Source organism: Branchiostoma floridae, chromosome 1 (assembly GCF_000003815.2).
Source record: "Branchiostoma floridae strain S238N-H82 chromosome 1, Bfl_VNyyK, whole genome shotgun sequence".
In the NCBI taxonomy this organism is placed as follows: Eukaryota; Metazoa; Chordata; class Leptocardii; order Amphioxiformes; family Branchiostomatidae; genus Branchiostoma; species Branchiostoma floridae.
In genome coordinates this window covers 21,764,157-21,784,325 of record NC_049979.1, presented here as the reverse complement: position 1 = coordinate 21,784,325, position 20,169 = coordinate 21,764,157, and the positions used below count along the sequence as shown (strand labels likewise).

Sequence of the window (20,169 nt, the reverse complement as noted above, 5' to 3'; positions counted from 1 at the left end):
GTATCTAACTTAGCAGCATGGCCTTTGTAGGCTCATATCTCGTAATCATGAATAAGTGAAGTAATATGTACAGTGTCATTAACTCGTTTATGATTTGTTTCTGATATGTCATCGCCACTTGTCATCATAAACACCCCCTCCCCACCACAACTGTCACGGCACATCATTGCCTACATGCGGAACAGAAAATGAAGTAATGATTTAGTCCGCATATGTTGAGTATGTGGAGATTCGAGCCCATAACAATGAGGAAGCCACACGGCGAAAAATGTTTGTTGTGTGTCGGTTCGAATAAAGTTCCTAAACGGGGAACATGCGGCTCCAGCGTATTTTCTGAAGATGTGGCCTAAATGTGAACGGTTGGCTTGAGGTTGTCCTTCTCCACATACACTACTCCTAAAGTCAGCATTGGTTGTTCTTGAACATAGTGTTTCTGTGTCAAGAATATTTCTGATGAGGAAATTATATTCCTTTCTCTTCTGTTTGAAGTCTGAGCCCGAACTCAGGGGCTTCGGGTCGGTAACCTAGCAACGACGCATTCCCATGATAAGACTTTTTTGTAACATTGGTGCATGAGGATGTAAGAGAGGGCTGTATTGACAGCTTTTAGGAACAACCCTGATCTAGTGGACTCAATTTCCAAAATCATGTGTGCGTTTGTGTGTGTATAAGTGCTCACCTTACGATGAACATTCCTCGTCCTACATTACTCACTATGTTAAAAGCGGGTTCCTGTTTCAGTTCGTTAACAAATGTTGCTTATCCGTCCAGACTCGGGATTACTGGAGAGATGCTTTGCACTTTTGCAGCACAGGAAAGCAGGCCTTGTTCGTATTCGCCTCACGCACAGCGTGACCACTATCTCATTCTTCCGAGAATCTTCTGAAATCCGATATCTCCTTGTCGAAAGTATTGCCCAGAAGATCATAAATCTGACAGCATTTCATCGGTTGGGTGCCAGGGGCCACATTAAATGGAAATAATGGCGAAGTCTTTGATGCGGTATCAAGTTAAACAAACCTGTCCAATTAGGTTTGAATCGAATTTTTTTGAAGGCTTTGATCTGGGCACGTCTTTTTGGGCTCGGCGCCGGCGGGTGCGATAACGAGCTCCAGCTTACTTTCAAAGCTTCCTTATTTCCTCACTTCTGCTTTCTACACGGCAGCATGCATCTCAGCCAAGGCCAATATAGGTAAACGTATTTCTGCAAAGAAATCCTTATTTCACGTATACTACCGCTCAAATCAAAGTTTATGTATATATTCCTCTTTCGTCAATTGTAATGTTTTGTGCGGATGTTTAAAGGAACTGGCAATGTCATAATGATTGTGACAAATGGAAACAGCAATGGACGGTGGCATTAGTAGGTTAATTGTATGCGGCTTGAATAAGATCCGTTTGCTGGTCAGGTTTACGAATTCTTTAGTTGCAATGTCATCATTCTTGAGATCTGCATAGCACACGTTAACGGCCTTTAATGCCGTGAAAGATATTTGTTGGAGCAGAGGCGTTTGATTTGCTGATAATGGTAGCGAACGAGCACAATAGAGTCCCGAGCTTGACCTGCATACAATAACCGTGTTCTTCTTAGCCGCGTTTTTGAGAAATATACGACTAGTGTACCTCTAAATATGCCATTTTGCCATCAGACGCGGATGGAAAGGCCTGCAGACCATTACATATACATAATTCACATTACGTGTTACAAGCACGGTGATTGTTCGCTTTACGGACGGCAAATCTCAACACCATCCTGGAGGCAACGCGAGGGAAGTCTTGCCCTTGGCCTTAATAACCGACTCAAAAGGTTTTGAAGATCCGCTGTTCCTGCTTGTTTCGGGAGCCAGAATTTGCGACAATGGGGCACCTAGACGGAGGAAATTGTTTTCAAAACATATAAAAGTTCATCATCTCGGAAAAAGAAGCATTCGTCTGTAAAAGCCAAGTGGCGCTTAAAGGCTTATGGGTGCCAAAATGATACCTTTGTCCTTTTTGCTCTTGGCTGAAATAGTAAAGTTAAATGCGTAGCCCTAAAGTATAGTTGGACAGAGTCAATGTTTATCTCATATTACATACTTTGGCAGACTTTGACAGTAAGGTGACTAGGGCCGGGACCTTTGACCGGGACAAGCTGTCTCGTGCTAGAGTCACGTTTCCAAACATGAGACCGGTCCTCGAGTAATACACACAAATTATGATGATAGTTTTGTGTTATTTGTTGGATTCTAAGCCATACTTGTAATTTTTGTTCCCGTAAACAGCCCGGCTATTTCTAGGCGCGACGATTAGATTGCTTCGAAAGTGGTAAGTGTTCAATTAGCACAAGTAACCAATGATCCCAATGATTAACCCACCGATCTCATCTACATTAAGCGAAATAGGATTTATCCTTGTAGAGAATCTTTGTAAAGAATTTGCAACATAAATATCGTCTTGTGGCCAAGGTTTGGCGATTTAGAATATGAAGGTTCTGGTTTCTAATCCCTGGTTGGTTTACACGCTGAAATCAGGAGAACTAGTTTTAGACTTAGCTTCAGTTAGGGACGTCCCCTTGAATCGGACATAAAGTTGGAGTTTAAGGACAGTCATACCTAGAGAACTTTAAAGAGCCCATCACACCTATCAATAACAGTATGCGCTTGCGTATTTACACCTTTGGTAGTTGAATGGAAAGCCTTGCCTCAATATGTTTTCCCTGACATTGTATGTGGTAAACAATGGCTACAGTGGCTACTTTTGTTTCTGTGACACCCACACACTGGATGCTAATGGATTGTCCTATCCCCAAGTATAACTTCGATAGTCAATAAAATGCTTGTAACCAAAAACAGTGTGAAACATAGGGTGTCGTTCTTGCACACAAATTACTGAACCCAGGTGCAATTATGAAAGTTTTCTTTATTTCCCAGATTAATACCACTGTATAAGATTAGTTGCTGTGGTATCGACATGTTTACTTAGCACAGCGTCCCCAAATCAGCCTCCCATAATTTGTTTTCTAATGCCCATTTGCAAGACTGCTTTTAAGGGCATGATGAATGCTAAGCTGTAATTGCTGTTCGTATTATTGATGTATGTAGTACTGACCCTTGGCCTAAGCGGCTTAAGAGAACTATGGGGTCAGCGCCTGCCGTGACAAAAGAACAGCAATAATAAAGCAATTCTTAACTGGTTAGTGGTAAAGAATGGAGTAGAAGGAAGCCGGCTTGCCGCTGCAATCGTTACTGTAATGCGAACAACAGTGCACGGGGAGAATGCAAAGTAGTCATCGAGTTAGTTCTTATTTCTGCAAGTATTCCATGTAGTTAGTTTTTTTATGTCTTTAATGTCTGCTGTCAATGCACGAAAACGAATCTTTCAGCACAACTTAAAAACATACGTAAAGGTTAGGTTTCTTGACTTTATCTTTACGAATCCTTTAAGGTGTGTTGAAAGATTACATTTCGTGAATGCACCTGAACAAATGCATCCCTTGTGTACGATTCCAAATGAAGATTCTCATCTTCTAGTGCCGCACCATCTAGTTTCGAAGGTTATCTTGAGTTTATCTCCATAAGATCACGCATTCTTCAGTCTTAGGGCTTACTTTGCTTACTCAATAGTCTCCCAGTTATCTTTTGTCCTGGCTATAGCCCTGTCAGATATGAAAGCACTAGCCTATTCTGTATTTGACAAAATCAGGCATGTCAAACAACAAGAGAACATCATTATTCAGGATATAGTTGTAAGAAATACGGCGGTGATATCCCATCTGTGATTAATGACGCTTGATGCCTGGTAATGATGAGGGTTGTTTAAGGACACGACTTTCACTAGACGTACAGTCTGTCCTGAAGTTAGGATATTTCCAACTGATATAAAACGAAAGAGGAAAAGGGGACGACCGAACCTGACACTTAAGAAAGTTTTGGAGTAGGAGGTCGGTTTGAAGGACTTCAACTCGCTAGCCGCCATGCTAGATAGAGATGCATGTTCGGACATCGTTAATGGCACCTCATTTGAGGATGAACTGAAGTTAGCTGATAAAACTCCATTCAAACATTTCAGGACCTTCCCATGAGTTTACTGTTGACCACTTTCCAACCGGAAGGTCGCCGTGGATTGGAAGTTGCCTGGTATCCTTCCTGTATTAGCTCGAGTTCACATCTCTGGTCGCATCCAAGGAGATTATGACTTTCACGAATCGGATTTTTCTAAACTAAAAGTCGACAGGCCCGACGACTTTTCGAGACCAGTAGGCAATATCTCGACGACCAACTCTCAACAACAGATGACACTGCTTACGACTAATTCCCAACTATTTGCGGACAATCTAAAAGGCAATGGTTGATCATGACTATGTCTGACAAGGGCCAAATGCACTGGAGACTCCCAGTGAGTTGTCATAGGCAAAGTCTAGCAGAACTATCTGTCCGATATCTGATGATATATCCCACACCAAAAACGATTATCCTTCACAGACTTTGCCGCAACATTCGCTAAACTTGGTGTAACAAACGCTGTAGAGGGTGAGGACATATCCTATTAAGCGCCTTTACGTTCCACACAGGTAGGGCCCGTACAGGAAGCCGTAGGTGGCTGGCTGATTCTGATTATCGCACGAACCCAGATGCTGGACCACCCAGATAGGCAGGGTATCTGCAATAATGTATTCAACCATGCCTCTTTATAGACGTAATCATACAGTTATGTGTGATGGGCGCGATAAGGTTTGATGAATGGTAAGAATCAAGGGGTAGGGGGGACAATACATCCTGGCTTGGAAGCCATCAAGGCAGCCATTGTCAAGGGCAGTTCGATCATTCCCGGGCTTGAGCTAATGGAAGTCACCGTCCCAGATGGTAACTTGATTGTTGTCTCCATTACTAGGGTGAAATATTTGCGTACATGGACAAATCATAATGGATATCGACCTTCCACGCAGGCAAACACAGGGGGAATCAGGCATTCAGCTGAGACAAACTTGCAACTCACAACTCCAAAAAACAGTTGTAGGAACTTCGAAATACAAATGTGGCTCAAGTAGAGCTAGACAAAAATTAACCACGGAGAAGGTATGCTTTGCAGGAACTATACGTTTATTATGGTTCCTGCGTTACTTAGATTAATTACCTTCCCCAAGAATATCATGATTTCGGTAGAGTTTGTATAGGTATTAATGGTTTAAAAGCATAACTTACTCCAGAAGCTATTAATGAATTGCAATATCTAATTCAGTATATATAGATATTTCAATATTTTGCCATTGAAACAATGATTAAGTTTTAGGCGTCTTAGTGACTTTTCTTGGTATTACTTCTATCTCTTGTTATTTCTACTTCGAGTGTTGAACAAGCTGTGGGCAAGCACGTTTTGGTGGTAGGCAGCTCTTGTTTGTGTTACATAAGTGACAACTTTACAAATTTGAAAGCTTCAAGAAAGTCGATACTATGGATTGTGATTTGTAAATCTTAATTGTAATAGCAATATGGACATGCGACACGAACATATACATTAAGCATGTATCACGCTTTGTACCTCGGTTCCTGTTGAAAATTGAATCCCTCGCATACCTCCACAATATTTATAGTTGAGAGAACACGATTTATTAGAATTTCAAACCGGGGCCCCAAAGCAGCTCCTCGTGTTTAATACTATTCATTTCAAGTACAGCTCATCTATTACATTAAACAGATAATTCCGTTGCTGTAATTTAAGCAGAAATGATAATCAACCTTCTCGCTACACATCGTACATTAATGTAATCATACTAAAGCCTAATTGACAATAAACGAAACACGTTACAAGCTCTTCGATGATTATTTATATCTAGGATCTCTATTGCTATCGTGCAATTAACTGCTTGTTGATTGTGTGTTGATTGGAAATTTCACAGCACAATGTGACTTGTGGTTTTTACTTACCTTGGATACTCTTATTTACTAGAGTAAGTCAGACATTGCATTATTCTATTACACGTACTTTAGTAGGTTTTAAAGCACATTGTCAGTATTGGTAATATTTATTATATGGCAGCGCACGAATTGACAGAACATTTGTAATAAGAGTTCAAGGATCTCATGCCTCTGTAAGATATGATTTTTTTCTCTCGTCAAGAAAAAAAAACAGACAAGCAGACAGACTTAAAAGCAATTCCTTTCTTTCGGAATAAGTAGCCCCTTGTAATGACCCCAAGTATGCAACATCTGCTAGTTGTCACACAAGGTTGACGGATTACCTATTCTGCCAACTCTGAGCTTCGCTGCCTTTTACACGCACAACTTAGAATTCTGCCCTTCGCCTCCTGTCACGTCGGAAAAAGCTGTAGAAACAGACACACCGAAAACAATATCTCCGTACATGTTAACTAGTAACTAGAACATCAATGTGTAGGTGATACTGGGACTACGTGCATATGATTCGTATTCATGCACCACCTTAGCGCTGTCTCCAACAGTAGCTGTAGTAATGATAATGAACGCCGGAGGGAGGTGCTTTGCCATCAAATAGTCTTAATGAAATATTTGGACATAAGTTAAGAATAACCAAAGAAAGGAAGCTATGATCTGTAACGATTGATTTTGAGAATAGATTACAATAAAGTAACTTTCTGGTTATAAAAAACGTACGCACCCATTAGAATTAATTTTTGCATCGGGGGTGTATTGTCGGAAAATACATAAATGTCATTAAATGTAGCATGCAAATTCATCTCTGTCAACTTGTTAAATGAAAAAGGCTAATGGAAGTTAAACATAACTTAACCGAAATTGGGACTTATTCAAACAGAGACGGCGGGCGACATAGGTTATCTGATATGAACCAGTTGGTTGGTCACGTGGCTCTAACGTCACGTCTCGGAAGTAGTAGTAGACTGGTCAAAAAATGGTTAAGTCCTAATTTCTTTTAAAAGTTGGTTACTTAAAAATAATTGCATGTAGAATGCCCCACGCTATAGCCTTGCTGGGCACACTATTCCATATCATCAAACAGTCATATCGGCAGCATGTGTTTTTCCATGAAGGCACATGAACGTGGTTTATTACACAACCGTATGAATAGGTCAGCCGTTGCAATAAGCTGGCGGTGATTTACGCCGTTCCCCGGTACAGCACCATTGTGGACTGCGCTTATGAGGTAGTTAATCCAACCTCACGAGTCGACATACCCTGTACGTTATTTAACTTCATTTTCCCGTCTTGACGGTGTGTGAATGTTAACGAGGTGATTGGGAAATATTGCCGAGCTTCCCAGGGACTCCGTGACATTCTACACCGAGTACGTATGACAACAATAGTTGTACCTACGTATGCATAGCCGTATGTACTGTACGTACGCGCCAGCCCCGGTCGATAGCTATAACTGTTTGGGAAAAGTTTGCGTAATTATTGAAGATGGTAACTTGCTCTGGGAGCTTGCGCTTTCAATAACGACTCTTGGATTTCCATGGAGATTACTTCATAATAGATTTCGATCTCTATAATTCATCACCATACAGGGAAGTGGAACAGTAAACGCATTCATCTACGAATCTGTGGGCTCATGTTACATACAGGGCGTATGGTCGGGTATGTACAGATAAAGCACTCGCGGTGGCTACCGTGACATTGTCGGGTTGCATGGTTGAAAACCGGACGCCATGACAGTTAAAATATGATATTTTTACTTCTTTCAAGGTAAGACTATATGCTATATTGTAGTGTATACACACCAAAATTTTCATTAAAACACACACACACAAAAGACACACCTTCTGCTAAAATCATTGAATCAATCTATCATAGAAAATGTGAGACATTTCATTTTCAACTGTTTTCAAAAAAGAAGTCAAACCCCGCAATAAGAATGTAGGTTTTAGAATCGTACTCGATATTCTGTATGTTCATACAATCAGCTAATCTTTGTATGTTAGAATTTAGATTATTTACCCGTTTTCAGTCACTCCATGTATTTGATTTTGTTCACTTGCAATTAGCCCCATGGGCATGAATTTGCAATAAAACATTTCATATATGGATATATGGTTACCTTGTATTATACTACACGCAATCATATGTAGCAGGTATACAGGTATCGTTATATCTTGCGGTGGAAGCGATTTGTTGGCTGATACCTATCACCTAGCTCATCTATGCATAGAAGCGAGCGTTATATCGATACAACATATGTCTTCATTAAGTCGGGAATAGTTATTCACAACCTCAAATCTCACATCTAGATGCGAGCAAACGTGTTGACTTGATCTTGAATTTAGTTCTCAAATGTTGAGCTAGAATTATACCTTATAGGTTCTCTTCGTCATGAATAGCCATTCATACTTAGAGGGGAACTGTGGTAAGCCTCTGTAGAATAATCATTACAGCATTAATCATTGATGAAAAACCATATTGTACACTTCATACCCAGTGCAAGAACATATATATTCAATTAATGTAGTTGCAATACTTGGTTAAGACATACAATACAATGTATTTTAATACAAAAGGTCGGTTCTATGCAATGTTGGAGAGGAAGGAAGAGGCGAGTATGTTGAAGACAGGTTGATCAGAACTCGTGTGCCAGAAATTACATGAACATAATGTAATTATCTGGCCATCATTACAAAAGTTACGCCAATGACATATCTATTCCTATTGTTCGCATGAAAAGAAATAGGCGAATATATTCCAATGAACACTCAAGTACTAAGATTGCGGAACCACAGAAAGGTTACCCAACAACGACATTTTGATAAAACATTTGTCATGTTTTATGACTATAACACAGGTGGTTTAACCTAGTAGAATGATAAATGATACGAAGTATGCTTATCCCCACTATTTACCCATGTGCGATGATTTGCACAGCTCAAGAAAATTCTGCAAGCTCCTTTGTTACATTGTTGACTTAAGCTATGCCAGTCACGGTAGTAAGAAGAATCCACATCCTGCGCGTACATGATAACAACTTTAAAGAAAACTTCTCTCAGTCTACGGGGGCGCGCTAAGTTTTGAAACATTGCGTACCGCCCGAGCTACATTCAATCACAGCTTTTGTGTAAAATTGAGCCCGAGTTTGCTGTAGTCATTGAAGCTTTTCCCCCAGAGGTCATACGACCTGCACTCAAGAAATAAAGAAGATATAACTCCAATGTTGTAAATGATGTGGTTCCTACATGCAGAACTGATGACGTGGAATTAAAATTCACTGAGATGATTAAGTGCTGTGGAACAGCGCATGTGTCGAACCACCGTTGAGTATACAGCGCCCCCAACATGTACACGGGGACAAATGTTATTCTTTGTTTCTTGGTGATAACACCTGGCTGGCTCCATCCGCAGGGGCTGATTGGATTATCTGGCGCAGGCAGGCAGGATGAGGAAACAGTGTGAGAGCGGCAGGTACGACACCACCATCGAGATAAAGACGCTGAACGGTTCGAGGCAGCTGCCGCCCAAGCTGTCCGACGGCACGCTGAGAACTGGGTCCCTACCAGGGTCCTTCGGCAGGAAGGATCGGAGGTCCAGGACATACTACAGATCACACTGGGAATCGGATGACGCATTAGGTAAGTCCCGACAGTAAAGATTATTTCCCACAGTAATGCCTTCTGTTTCTATTCATGGATTGACTTAATTGTATAATGTATCACATCAATGATTGCTTGTACTTACTTATTTGTTTATTTGTGTATAACGTTATGTATCTATTCTCTGTATAATTGTTTAATTGTATAATGGTTTCATGTAGGGATTACTTGAGTGCAGCACTACCTTGTCTTTGTTATCTTGCCGGATATAATTTCAAATACATCCTTATACCATTTCGAAATCACGCCATAAAGTTTTGCAAGTTCATATGGAGAACCATATATGGATAAAAATTTCAAGTTGTTTTGATAAGCATTGAGAATATAAGTAAAACGTCTTACTGAGCGAAAACTGGACAGTGGTGTTTGGATGAGCAATGGTCCTGAGCCTCTCAGTCGCGTCAGTCTTAAGGCTGTCAAATGGCCGTGGAGAATTCCTATTCCCCAGAATGGCCACCCCCTACATTAGTATTGATGGTTTTGTTTGGAGGCTTAAGTGCAAAGACGATGCCATCACTTCCATTACTGCTCCTGCCGGGCCTCTGGAAACCGTGAACCCGGCTGGTATCCCTGCTACTTCTCTTGTTTCCCGCAGGATCCCCATACGACGTATGATAAAGCTTAGGCCCCATTTCTACTAGACGACGATCGGGCTAAGCTCTCACTGCGACGTAAATAGGATATGTGTATCCTTGGCTTTCACACTGGGTATGTCGTACAGCATGTGAATGTGTGACCGCGAAGACAACAAAACACACAAAGTGTAAAAAGATTCTTTTCTTTTCTATAGAATTCGCTGAGCGATATGTCAAATTTTAGATCATAGAGAGAGCGCGGTGAGAGCGCCATCCTAGTGGAAAGGGGGTATAAGCACTTATCCATACATTGTTACCTCCGTAAAAACTGAGGTAATGTTTTCGGTGTGTCTGTTGAGTGTGTGTATGAAAGTTTATTCCACCAAGCCTACTGGGTAAAAGATGGCAGAATGTGATGGGGAAGAAAATTGCGTAACTGGAAACGTGTAGTACGAGCCGTTTTAGATTGGGTCTAAAGTTTAGGTGCAGCAGGCTTGGTCCGGGTAAAAAATCCTACAGGAAGAGAGGTGAATGCTTAGTTAGACAGAATTAGCGAGAAATTCACAATGATTAAAACAAGGAATTCACAAAAATTCGGGATATCATGAAACCTTAAGTTTGTGGCTCCAGTGGTTGTATTCAGACGGTGATTGAATTATAGGTATGCTTCAAAGGCCATTTGTCATATGCAGTGGTATTTCAAGTCAAATGATCCATATACATCATACAGCCAGTCTTCCTTTCTACTTTGAGCTGCTTGAACAAAAGTTTGAAGTAGCTGAATACCCGGTACCCGTGTATTGTAATGGCAATGCATTTGTCAGCATTACCGGCCCAGACTAAACGTATATGATGGGAAGGAAAGGAGACTATCTCCAGCACATTCAAAGATTCAGCTAAGGACAAAATCGTTCATACCCCTTGACGTGTGTTTTTCTAAAGAATGAAATGTATATCAGTGGAAGTTGGATCACTTTAGATTTTTTTACCTCCGTGTTGGAAATCAGGTTCAATTCTTGATTGGTCTCATGAATGTAAACGTCGGAAAAGGAATGAATGGATAATTCAGGAACCCTTGTGTAAGAGAACAGTCCGGGAAAAGAAAGAATAAACAACAATGAACCATGAAATAAATTCATAAATGACTCTGTGCATGTGATTACATGTAGTAACATTTATCAATTCTTCTAACTCGCACCGTGGTCACCACAAGCTGTACGTCATGGATGAGCGGACATAGAAACGTAAACTTTGTTAAGCTGGTAAACCAGCATAATGCGTAACAAACCATTTTTGTCCAGTACGTAGAAGCTGCCCAACTGTTAAACTATCACTCTTTTGCAATAAGTACGGTTGGATCTCTAACATGCTGGAGGTTTGCTAGTCCTCAAACACAGGGCCTCCAGATGAGCGTCTCATCCAGGACGTCCCTGACCAAAGCTAAATTTAGGTAATACTCATTTTCGCCCGAGTCGAGTGCGGAGATAGGCGTAAAGTACTTTTTTTTCTAATGGCACAGCATTGGCGATTACGTGGTTTGCATTACTCTCCAAGCAGAGGTTAGGCTTCGGCTATCTTTTAACGTTTTTTTAAATTGTTTTTATCGGGCTTTCTATTTTGTATTCTATCTTGCTGTGTCAAAACCTTGGCTGGCGTACTTCAAGAAAAATGACAAAATAGAAAGCCCGATAAAAACGACTTAAAAAACCCCCGTTAAAAACAGCAGGAGCCTAACCTCTGCTTGGAGAGTAGGTTTGCATATCATTTCACTAAGAAGACGTGGTAAGTATTTGAGACCACAAAGTTTGACAAGCACGAGGGTGTCCCGTTCCCGTATGCATGGGAAGTGACTAATACATCGATTGACAATGAATCATGTATTGTACAGTCCAAGGCAATACGAAGCTGATTTAACATGTGGCGCTATGTGAGACTTTATCTAACCTATCCGTTTGTTGGATCTGTTGGACATCCATTGCCCCTCGTGTAGTGATTATTCAGGAAGCAAACGAACCAATTGTGAGCTAGTCGCGGGCAATTTAAGGCATGTCACACCTCATTAAGCTGGCAAAGGTCAGTGTCACAAAGGATCCATGCGCACGCGGCTGATGTAGCCAAATTCAATTTTCAAAGGAGAGGCACAGAGTGTGTGGTAGATATGTTACTTTACGTCGTATAATGGGATTTTAGAAACAATAAGAACCATGTAATATAAAATAGAAAGTTCTGATGTCCAATTATGCCTAACATAAATTTGTTTGGGAAGAATTGTCAAGTAATAAAAACGAATGATCATTATCATTGCCATCTAAGAAAAGCACATCGTAGCCAATGGGGTAAACTGAGTACTTTTTTTACAAATGATACTTTATACAACAAAAACTTAAGTTTTTTTCACAAATGAAAACTCATCGTAGTTGATTTTACTAGTATTTCAACCATAAAATGGTATTCTAAATTTGTAATTGGTTTGAATTGATTCTATATGGATGACATCCTTGCGCTCAATACTTTTCGGCCGCTCTTAAAAGAATCACCTCCTTATAGCTCAGAATTCAGGCCTATCGCGACTCATAATGACCCCGGAAGGTTGGCAAGAGCAGACTTGTAAATTTTCATACTGCAAAAGCTGATGAACGTGCTTGTACTACGTATACATTAGCAAGCATCAGAAAACACAACAAGACTTGGGTGCCATTGTGGATTGGTATGTAACATCCATTGGCATAATACCGGTTGGTTTACTGCAATTTCTCAAGCAATGCTAATTGGCAAATGATCAACGCATCATTTTCTCCAGTTACATGTTGCTGTTACAGCTTACCTTTGCCACTTCTTCTGTGTAAATTATTTTGTCTCTCTGGTCCTGCTAAAAACATAATATCGTAATTGGAACACACCGCGGAATTGCACGGAGAACGGGCGCGTGGTTGGAAGGGGGTGCACTATACCGGTCGAACGAAACACGGCACAATTAACTGCCGCTATGTACCTTTATACATCCTCTGTTGTTCCATTCTTTCCTGTTAGTAGTTGCACAATACAAAAATCTGCATGAGCATACAAAAAGTCATGAGAAAATGGGCGAATACTGACAAGAATTTTCATTTAATTTTGGTCCGTCACAACCGCTATGACGTAAAACTTTACTGCTGGCCGTAGCATTAAAAATGGCGGGAAAATGGCGGCGTACGTTCAATTTGACCCATTCAGTCGTAGATCCGGGCGATAATGCAACGGTTCCTCACACTTTTACACGAGTTGTAGGTCACCAAAAGAAATTCAAGATTGCTGTTGAATCATGCTCGTCTTGTGCCGTGAGCACATGTGATTATTATCTACAAATCTGGCGATGAACGTGACAGTGTGTTTGTCCCACGACGAACTCGCCTGCCCCGAAAATGACCTGAAAACGTTTGGCCTTGTTGTCTTCGAATGCATTGTTATCGATGCTTTGTAAATTATGTATTGGACACCTAGATGTCTGAAGTGTGCATACCTCAGAAATAACTATTGTTGCATGTGTAGATCTCTTTAAGTTCCACTATTTTTAATCGACCGGTATAAGGCTCATGACCGGTATTATGCCAATGCATGTTAATACATACTGGTTAGAAGAGCTTTACAGATGCACTGCATTACGAGAGAAAATTCCGGGAAAAGTCTAAGACGTCTTATTATAAAAGACCGACTCACACTCACTCGTTATTCTGCAAAACGGAAAGAAATGTGAGGGGCGTTGAGGTACATGGTGGGCTCAAAGTGGGTCAGGCTCTGTTTCGTCCTCTCACATTAGTGTTGAGGTCTCTAGAGGATGTTATCCATAAAATTACAAATCAATGTGGTCAGTAATTACAGTAAATGGTTGACAATAGACCAATATACATATGCATATACATTGATTGTACTTAATTATTAGTGAAAAGAAAATGTTCTTTGTTTTCAGTGTTTTTTTTAGAATATTTTCTTTTATAAAGTTTGGTTCGACATGTCATAGCATGCCATCGATGCTAGTCGATGTGCATATCAATAGGATGCACTCCTATAGTAAACGAATGTTGTTTTATTTTCTTGGATTTACAACTGAAGAGAATATCTGTATGAAATATAACTCTAAAATGTGCAGCACCAAAATGGTGACTCCCCGCTAGTCTCCATAAGCGGTAATGGAAGTCGCTAACTCCGAGGGGATTGAGCTAAAACTCCCGAAGACCTTTTGTGGCCACATTTTGCTTTCAAGAGCGCCACTTCCAACATTGCTCCTTTTAACTCATGTGTGGAACCCAACCACAAGACGACACACAGGTAGAAAGTCCCATTATGTACCCCACAGTATTAACAATCAATTTTACAAAGCAGTTCAGCTACCTAAACAACTGCTATCTTCTTGTCGGAAGAAAACGACCTTTCATCTGGGGACCAAAGACAAACAAACGCCGCTGGCCTTCCTTTTGTCCAGGCTGGTCAGGTGTATTGAAAATCAATGGTGCAAAGCTAGTGATGTACAGCACAATGGAATGCAATTAATTAAAATGCCTCGTCCAAGAATGGGAAGCACTATAAAGCAAATATCTCCGATCGGAAATAATCACTGGTTTCCTAAAGGGTAGAGTGGACTTAAAACACTTTGGTGAACACCTGCTTGTTAGAAACCCCATCTTACTAGACGGCGATCACGCGATCACGTTACGACCTAATACATTCGTGCCTTAGGAATATAGAAATATTATGCGATAATTTTTTTTAATGGTAAGAATCTGTTCACTAATTATATCACACAAAGATCAAATTTACGCCCACAGTGTGGAGAAAAACAACACAATTCAATTCCAACTAGTTTTCACTTCTCACTCTGCTACGACCTCGCTACGATCTAAGTTTGATTGAAACCTTTGACATTACAATTTGAATATTATGCAAAGTCTGAAAGTATGGTCGAAAATATCATAAAATTCAAATCTATGAAATTGGTTGAGCGATCTGTCAAATCGTTTGGACGCAGCTAGGCCGCCGCCCTAGTTGAATGGTGTCTACGAAACGCAGATAAACATTTGAGCAATTGACTTTACTTTTTTCCTTGTGATTTCTCCGCATCGCAGCAGATTCCCCCACAGTTAGCCCGAGTGCCTTCCTTATCGATGATCCAGACGCCAGTCTTCACGGGGGGATCACCAGACACTGCTCTCCGTACCTAACCTATAATCCAAGGCGTCTTTACCCCCGTACACGCACAGATTTGCATTCGTGAGGTGTCTACACCCAGCACTAATGATTTCATGCCCTTTCTTTAAGGAGTCGATGTTGTCAAGAACATTGAAATTAACCCGGTACTAGGGCTTGTATGTCATTGGTGATCTATTAAGTCCCATAAGTTGACAACGACCACTGACTACTAATATTGTGTCTTGGTGTCACGCACGGTGATCTGCAAGAGCGTGGGTTGAAGCGTAAGGACTATGATACACAGTCGTTTGGAGCACTAAGCAAAGACTTTCAACTACCAGATGATACCATTTAATCAATATTGATTTACATTACATTATAGTGCCTCATTCGACTCTACTTCATCTGGAAAGCTTCTGTCTTTGAAACATTAAAAGCACGTTTAATGATAATGTGATATTAAAGTGCGCACCTGCGGTCTTGATGTGGCCACATATGGTACAATATTTTTCCAAGATTGCAAGTATTATAAGTGATAATAAATGATTAGGTAGTATAACAGTACTGAAAGGAAGACACTGTACTAGTATTTCATGCAATGACCGTGTTTAAACGAAAAAGTAGTGTGAAATTTGTGCACAACTAGTTGGGAATTCACGAAACCTAGCAGAAGAAATTTTCCGGATCAATTTTATTGCTTAATTTATGATGCCAAATATATTAGTTCTGCCTTACATCCATAACTAAATTTCTAAACGCAACGAATGTATTAATCAGAACAAATAGCGGTGAGAAGCTTCGGGCCGTTTCTTATTTCGTTAGGAAGGAGAGACGTAATAACCTTAACCGTAAACATTGAATATTTCTGTGAATTTGTCTTTATGAACAGCGTTTTTATGGAGCGTATTGCACAGCATTGTGTTGTAATGATGTCTTAGTCTCAGTGGAATAAATCGTGATTACCGAGGAGCCTTGGAGCGAGGATGATAAATAGACAGTCGACAAGGTAAGAATACCAAATGTCTATAAGAAACTCGGCGGTGCCGTACAACTTACTTATATTCATAAAGCCTCCACGTTATTTCCCAACACTAATCAAGTTGTGGTATTTCCTGGTGGGAGAAGAGAGAATTGGACACAGTCTGGTGATTCGATATTTTCTGTCTTTGTTTGAAGTTTCGAAATGGAGGGTCTTTCTCGGCAGTATTCAGACCTACGTGTCACTCACACTGCGGGAGTTTTATAAATAGATTGAAATGAAATTTACCATGTCAATAAAGACTAAACAGAAACCTCGCTCGGAAGCTAGCTGCTAGGGCAAAACATGTTAAATTTGCAAAACGGATGAAACACAAACGTCAAAACAGACAGACTAAAAAAAAACAGCCAAAATGTAAACTTAAACAGACAGACTAAAAAAAAAAACAGCCAAAATGTAAACTTCTAGAATTCTGTGCATATATAGGCAGTTCTTATTCTTTTGCCGAAGCGGTAGAAATGTGTATATTATTAGGCAAATGTCGTAATTACTTTCTATGGTAAATCGTGCAAAATCTTTAACTGTATGATATACGTAATACTATGCTATTCCAATAGATTATAATATTACACAGTAAGAAAGCTGATATTTTCATCTTAAATCACACTGCGTGCATTGACAGTTTGATTAAAACCTCCATACATCTATGCTGCAAGTCCCGAGTTATAATGCCGCAGTTATCAATATCTGCCAATGTCCTAATCTTCATATGGAAAATATTAAAGAACCTGTATAGAGTGATATTTGAAGCTGAATTGAAGTTTGATGACTGTTCTCGTGGTACGGGGATGTTGTCTTTGATCTTGTGCCCGGACGCACTAAATCATAAGAAAGAATAATTGCATTGTAAGCGCATAATGCTTTGTTCTTTGACCGTAAGACAAACCGATCTTTGCCTTATTGCTTCTCCAAATCCGGGGTGGCTTGATGGCTCGGTGAAATACGTCCAGAGTTGCTATCAGCCTTCCAGAGCTCATGAAGTCGTGGATTGCATCTTGATCGGTCCTCCGAGACTCTGCTTTATGGACTTGTGCACTTTTAAATGCATTCTAGAAAACGTAAAACGCAAATGAATGTACAAGTGGGAAATGACTTCTTCTGCGAAGGTTAACCATTATGTGAGAACACCCTCTACATCTATGACAATGAAATCAAGGCGGAAGACTCGCTTCATAAAAAGATATAGCAGCTTTCTAGCACATTTCTAGCGGAGGATAAGTTATACGACACATTAATCTAAACGCTCGTTTTAAGTGCCAGAACAGTAAAATAACCAGTGTTATAAAGCTGATTTGTTGGAAAAGTTACCATTATATAGTACCTTATCCTAGCAGGGAATTTGTCGGTGCGGTGGGTATTGCATAGCTGTCTTGCCGGGACGATAAAGGTTAGGGCTACATATCAACATTATCAGCTTACTTTGATGCCAAACTTACTTTGTTCAATTATTAAAGATGACGAATGACTGCGTGAAGTCGGCGGTGAAATGGATCGTACTATCGCTACACCCTACGTCAATCATTTTGGCGAAGGCATCTGCTGAGTGAAACGTACACCTCCTGACAGCGAGATGGATGGAGCGTTAGGACAAGCTGCCAAGTTAGCAGAATTAGCGTGTACTCTAGAGAGGAGGACTGCGAACGTCTGCATGGCCCACGGCAATGCTACGACAAGCATTTCTGTCAGGGAATCGATGACCGATGCACATAATAGAATTAGGTGTTACCATTTGGAAATGCAAGTTGCCAAATCATGCAAACTATACGTGAATGTATATGTTTTAAAAGGTTTTAACATTGTGACCGGGTTTTATTATGTAAATGTCGGGAAAATTCAGCCAACTTACTGCTGCAATGCCGTGCATCTTGAAATAAAACTTAAAACTTACCGTGAAAGTATACGTTACCAATGAGCTTTAAAAGAAAGCAATTTTCTCTTTCACATAAAGTTCTAAACCTATGGAAAGGATTAATGAAGTAATTGAAAGTTAGAGATAATGTTTCATACGTTCCAATATCACTTTTCTAACTTATACAGTTACATTTTATTCGTATGAAATAACAATGATGGATGGTGGGTACCCGGCACTCATTGGATCCATCTAACAGCAGACATGTGTAGACACAAAGGATTATTACTATCATAGTTCATGGCATTATGGAAATATCACGCGAACATCTGGGGAACGGCAGTCCTTGAAAATGTCACAGAAGTTTTAAGCCGTAGAGAACGTCAAGCAGTGAGTGACAAGTGAAAACTAGTTAGGAATTGAATCTTTTTTGTACATTGAGGGTGTAACTTTGATCATTATGTGAAGTGCGATATAGTTAGTGTAAACAGATTCTTACTATTTAAGAAATAAGCGAATAATATTTCTATGTTTCTAAGGTAGGAATGTATTAATTTTTCTTATCTTTGACTACTTTAATCTCTTACGTGATTCACTTGTAAAAAAAAGACTGAAAATTTATTAACCCATTCTTAGGGCATCACGATACAAAAAGCCTTAAAGAAAAACGTACCTGCAGTTCCGAAAATTTGGTAGGGGGCAGTCAATTTATGACCCTATACATGTGCAGAACATTGGGTTCAAAACTGGAAGTTAGACTAAGAATGCCGCAAGGGGCCCTGATGTCAAATAATGACTCAAGACTGGCATTATTATATAAACATGCTACCTTTTTGGCGAATGTAACACATCATTAATCTTGCTCCTTTTTGGCTGCTACGTGTACAGTAATTATAGACGTACATAAACTAAAGTTTATTGATGCTTTATTACACAAATTATTTTATTAATGAACATTTACAGTGTCACTTCGTTTTATTACTTTATTAAGATTTACCCCCGGCATTACGTCCCACCCAAGAGGACGTCTCTTTCCATATGTAGGTACTCATTTTCACCTGAACGATGAGTAGGTGTAAAATTGTCGTTCCCAAAGGCGCAACTCTGGGACCTACCGTTGGTTCGAACCCAGCATCTTCAGATGCTAAGTGGTTAACCCTAACTATTAGACCACCTCTCCCTCCTCTGCAGGTCCACCCACACCTCTAACATGTCTGCAGGTTGCAGAACCCAGCAGTATGAAGGGGTCCACCATCACCCTGGAGAAGAAAAAAGAGAGGAAGCCTCAGAGGCCGTCTTCCAAAACACAGTGCCGAATCATGTGTTCCATTCTCACCTGGGTGGCGTTAATTGGGCTACTAGGGTTCACAGGTACGTAGACTAGAGCTTGTGTGTGCTTTCCGTTATGCTACCTAAACCATAGAACATGGTACGTGTTGTAATGCTCGTAATGATAAGACGGTTCACGGTTTCAGCTTCGCATGCGTGAGGTCAAATGTGAAAGCCTTTAACTATAAACAGGTCGCGTTTTCTTTGTCTCTGATGACTTTAACTTTGACATATTACCCATAATGCTTTACACTGCACATGCGCAGTTCAAACCGTGAACCAGCTTATACACATTGAACACAGGATAGATATATTCATCCATGTATATTCATTTAGGTGAATCAGGTCAGATTCTTCGGCAGGTATCATCGGACATGGTTGATATACTTCTCATATCAAGTCGTATATTAACTGCTTTGAAGAGATCTCATGTCGTCAAGCGGAATTAAAAAGAATGGCAACATCACAATATAAAGCAGGCGGGATATTCACTTGCAATAGTCGACAGTACGCCTGGATGTCCGTTTACCTTAGGTAACCGGATTTTTCGGGTCACTCCTTAAAGTACTAACATTGATCAGTTGAAACTTTCCAAAAAACAGACAAGCCCAAACATCAATTCTGATTTGACACAAAATGCCCCTTATCCAGGTAAAAGCCATCTACT

At 40.2% G+C, this 20,169-nt stretch overlaps 1 protein-coding gene across 1 annotated transcript in view; it reads left to right on the top strand.

The window, feature by feature from the left end:
• Positions 1–20,169, top strand: part of LOC118427467 (angiopoietin-related protein 7-like) — a 76,921-nt gene that overhangs the window by 52,371 nt on the left and 4,381 nt on the right. The window contains exons 4-5 of the mRNA XM_035837285.1: positions 9,300–9,526; positions 19,365–19,544. Of these exons, the coding sequence (XP_035693178.1) occupies positions 9,334–9,526; positions 19,365–19,544 (373 nt within the window). The 5' untranslated portion in view covers positions 9,300–9,333. The remainder of the gene's footprint in view (positions 1–9,299; positions 9,527–19,364; positions 19,545–20,169) is intronic.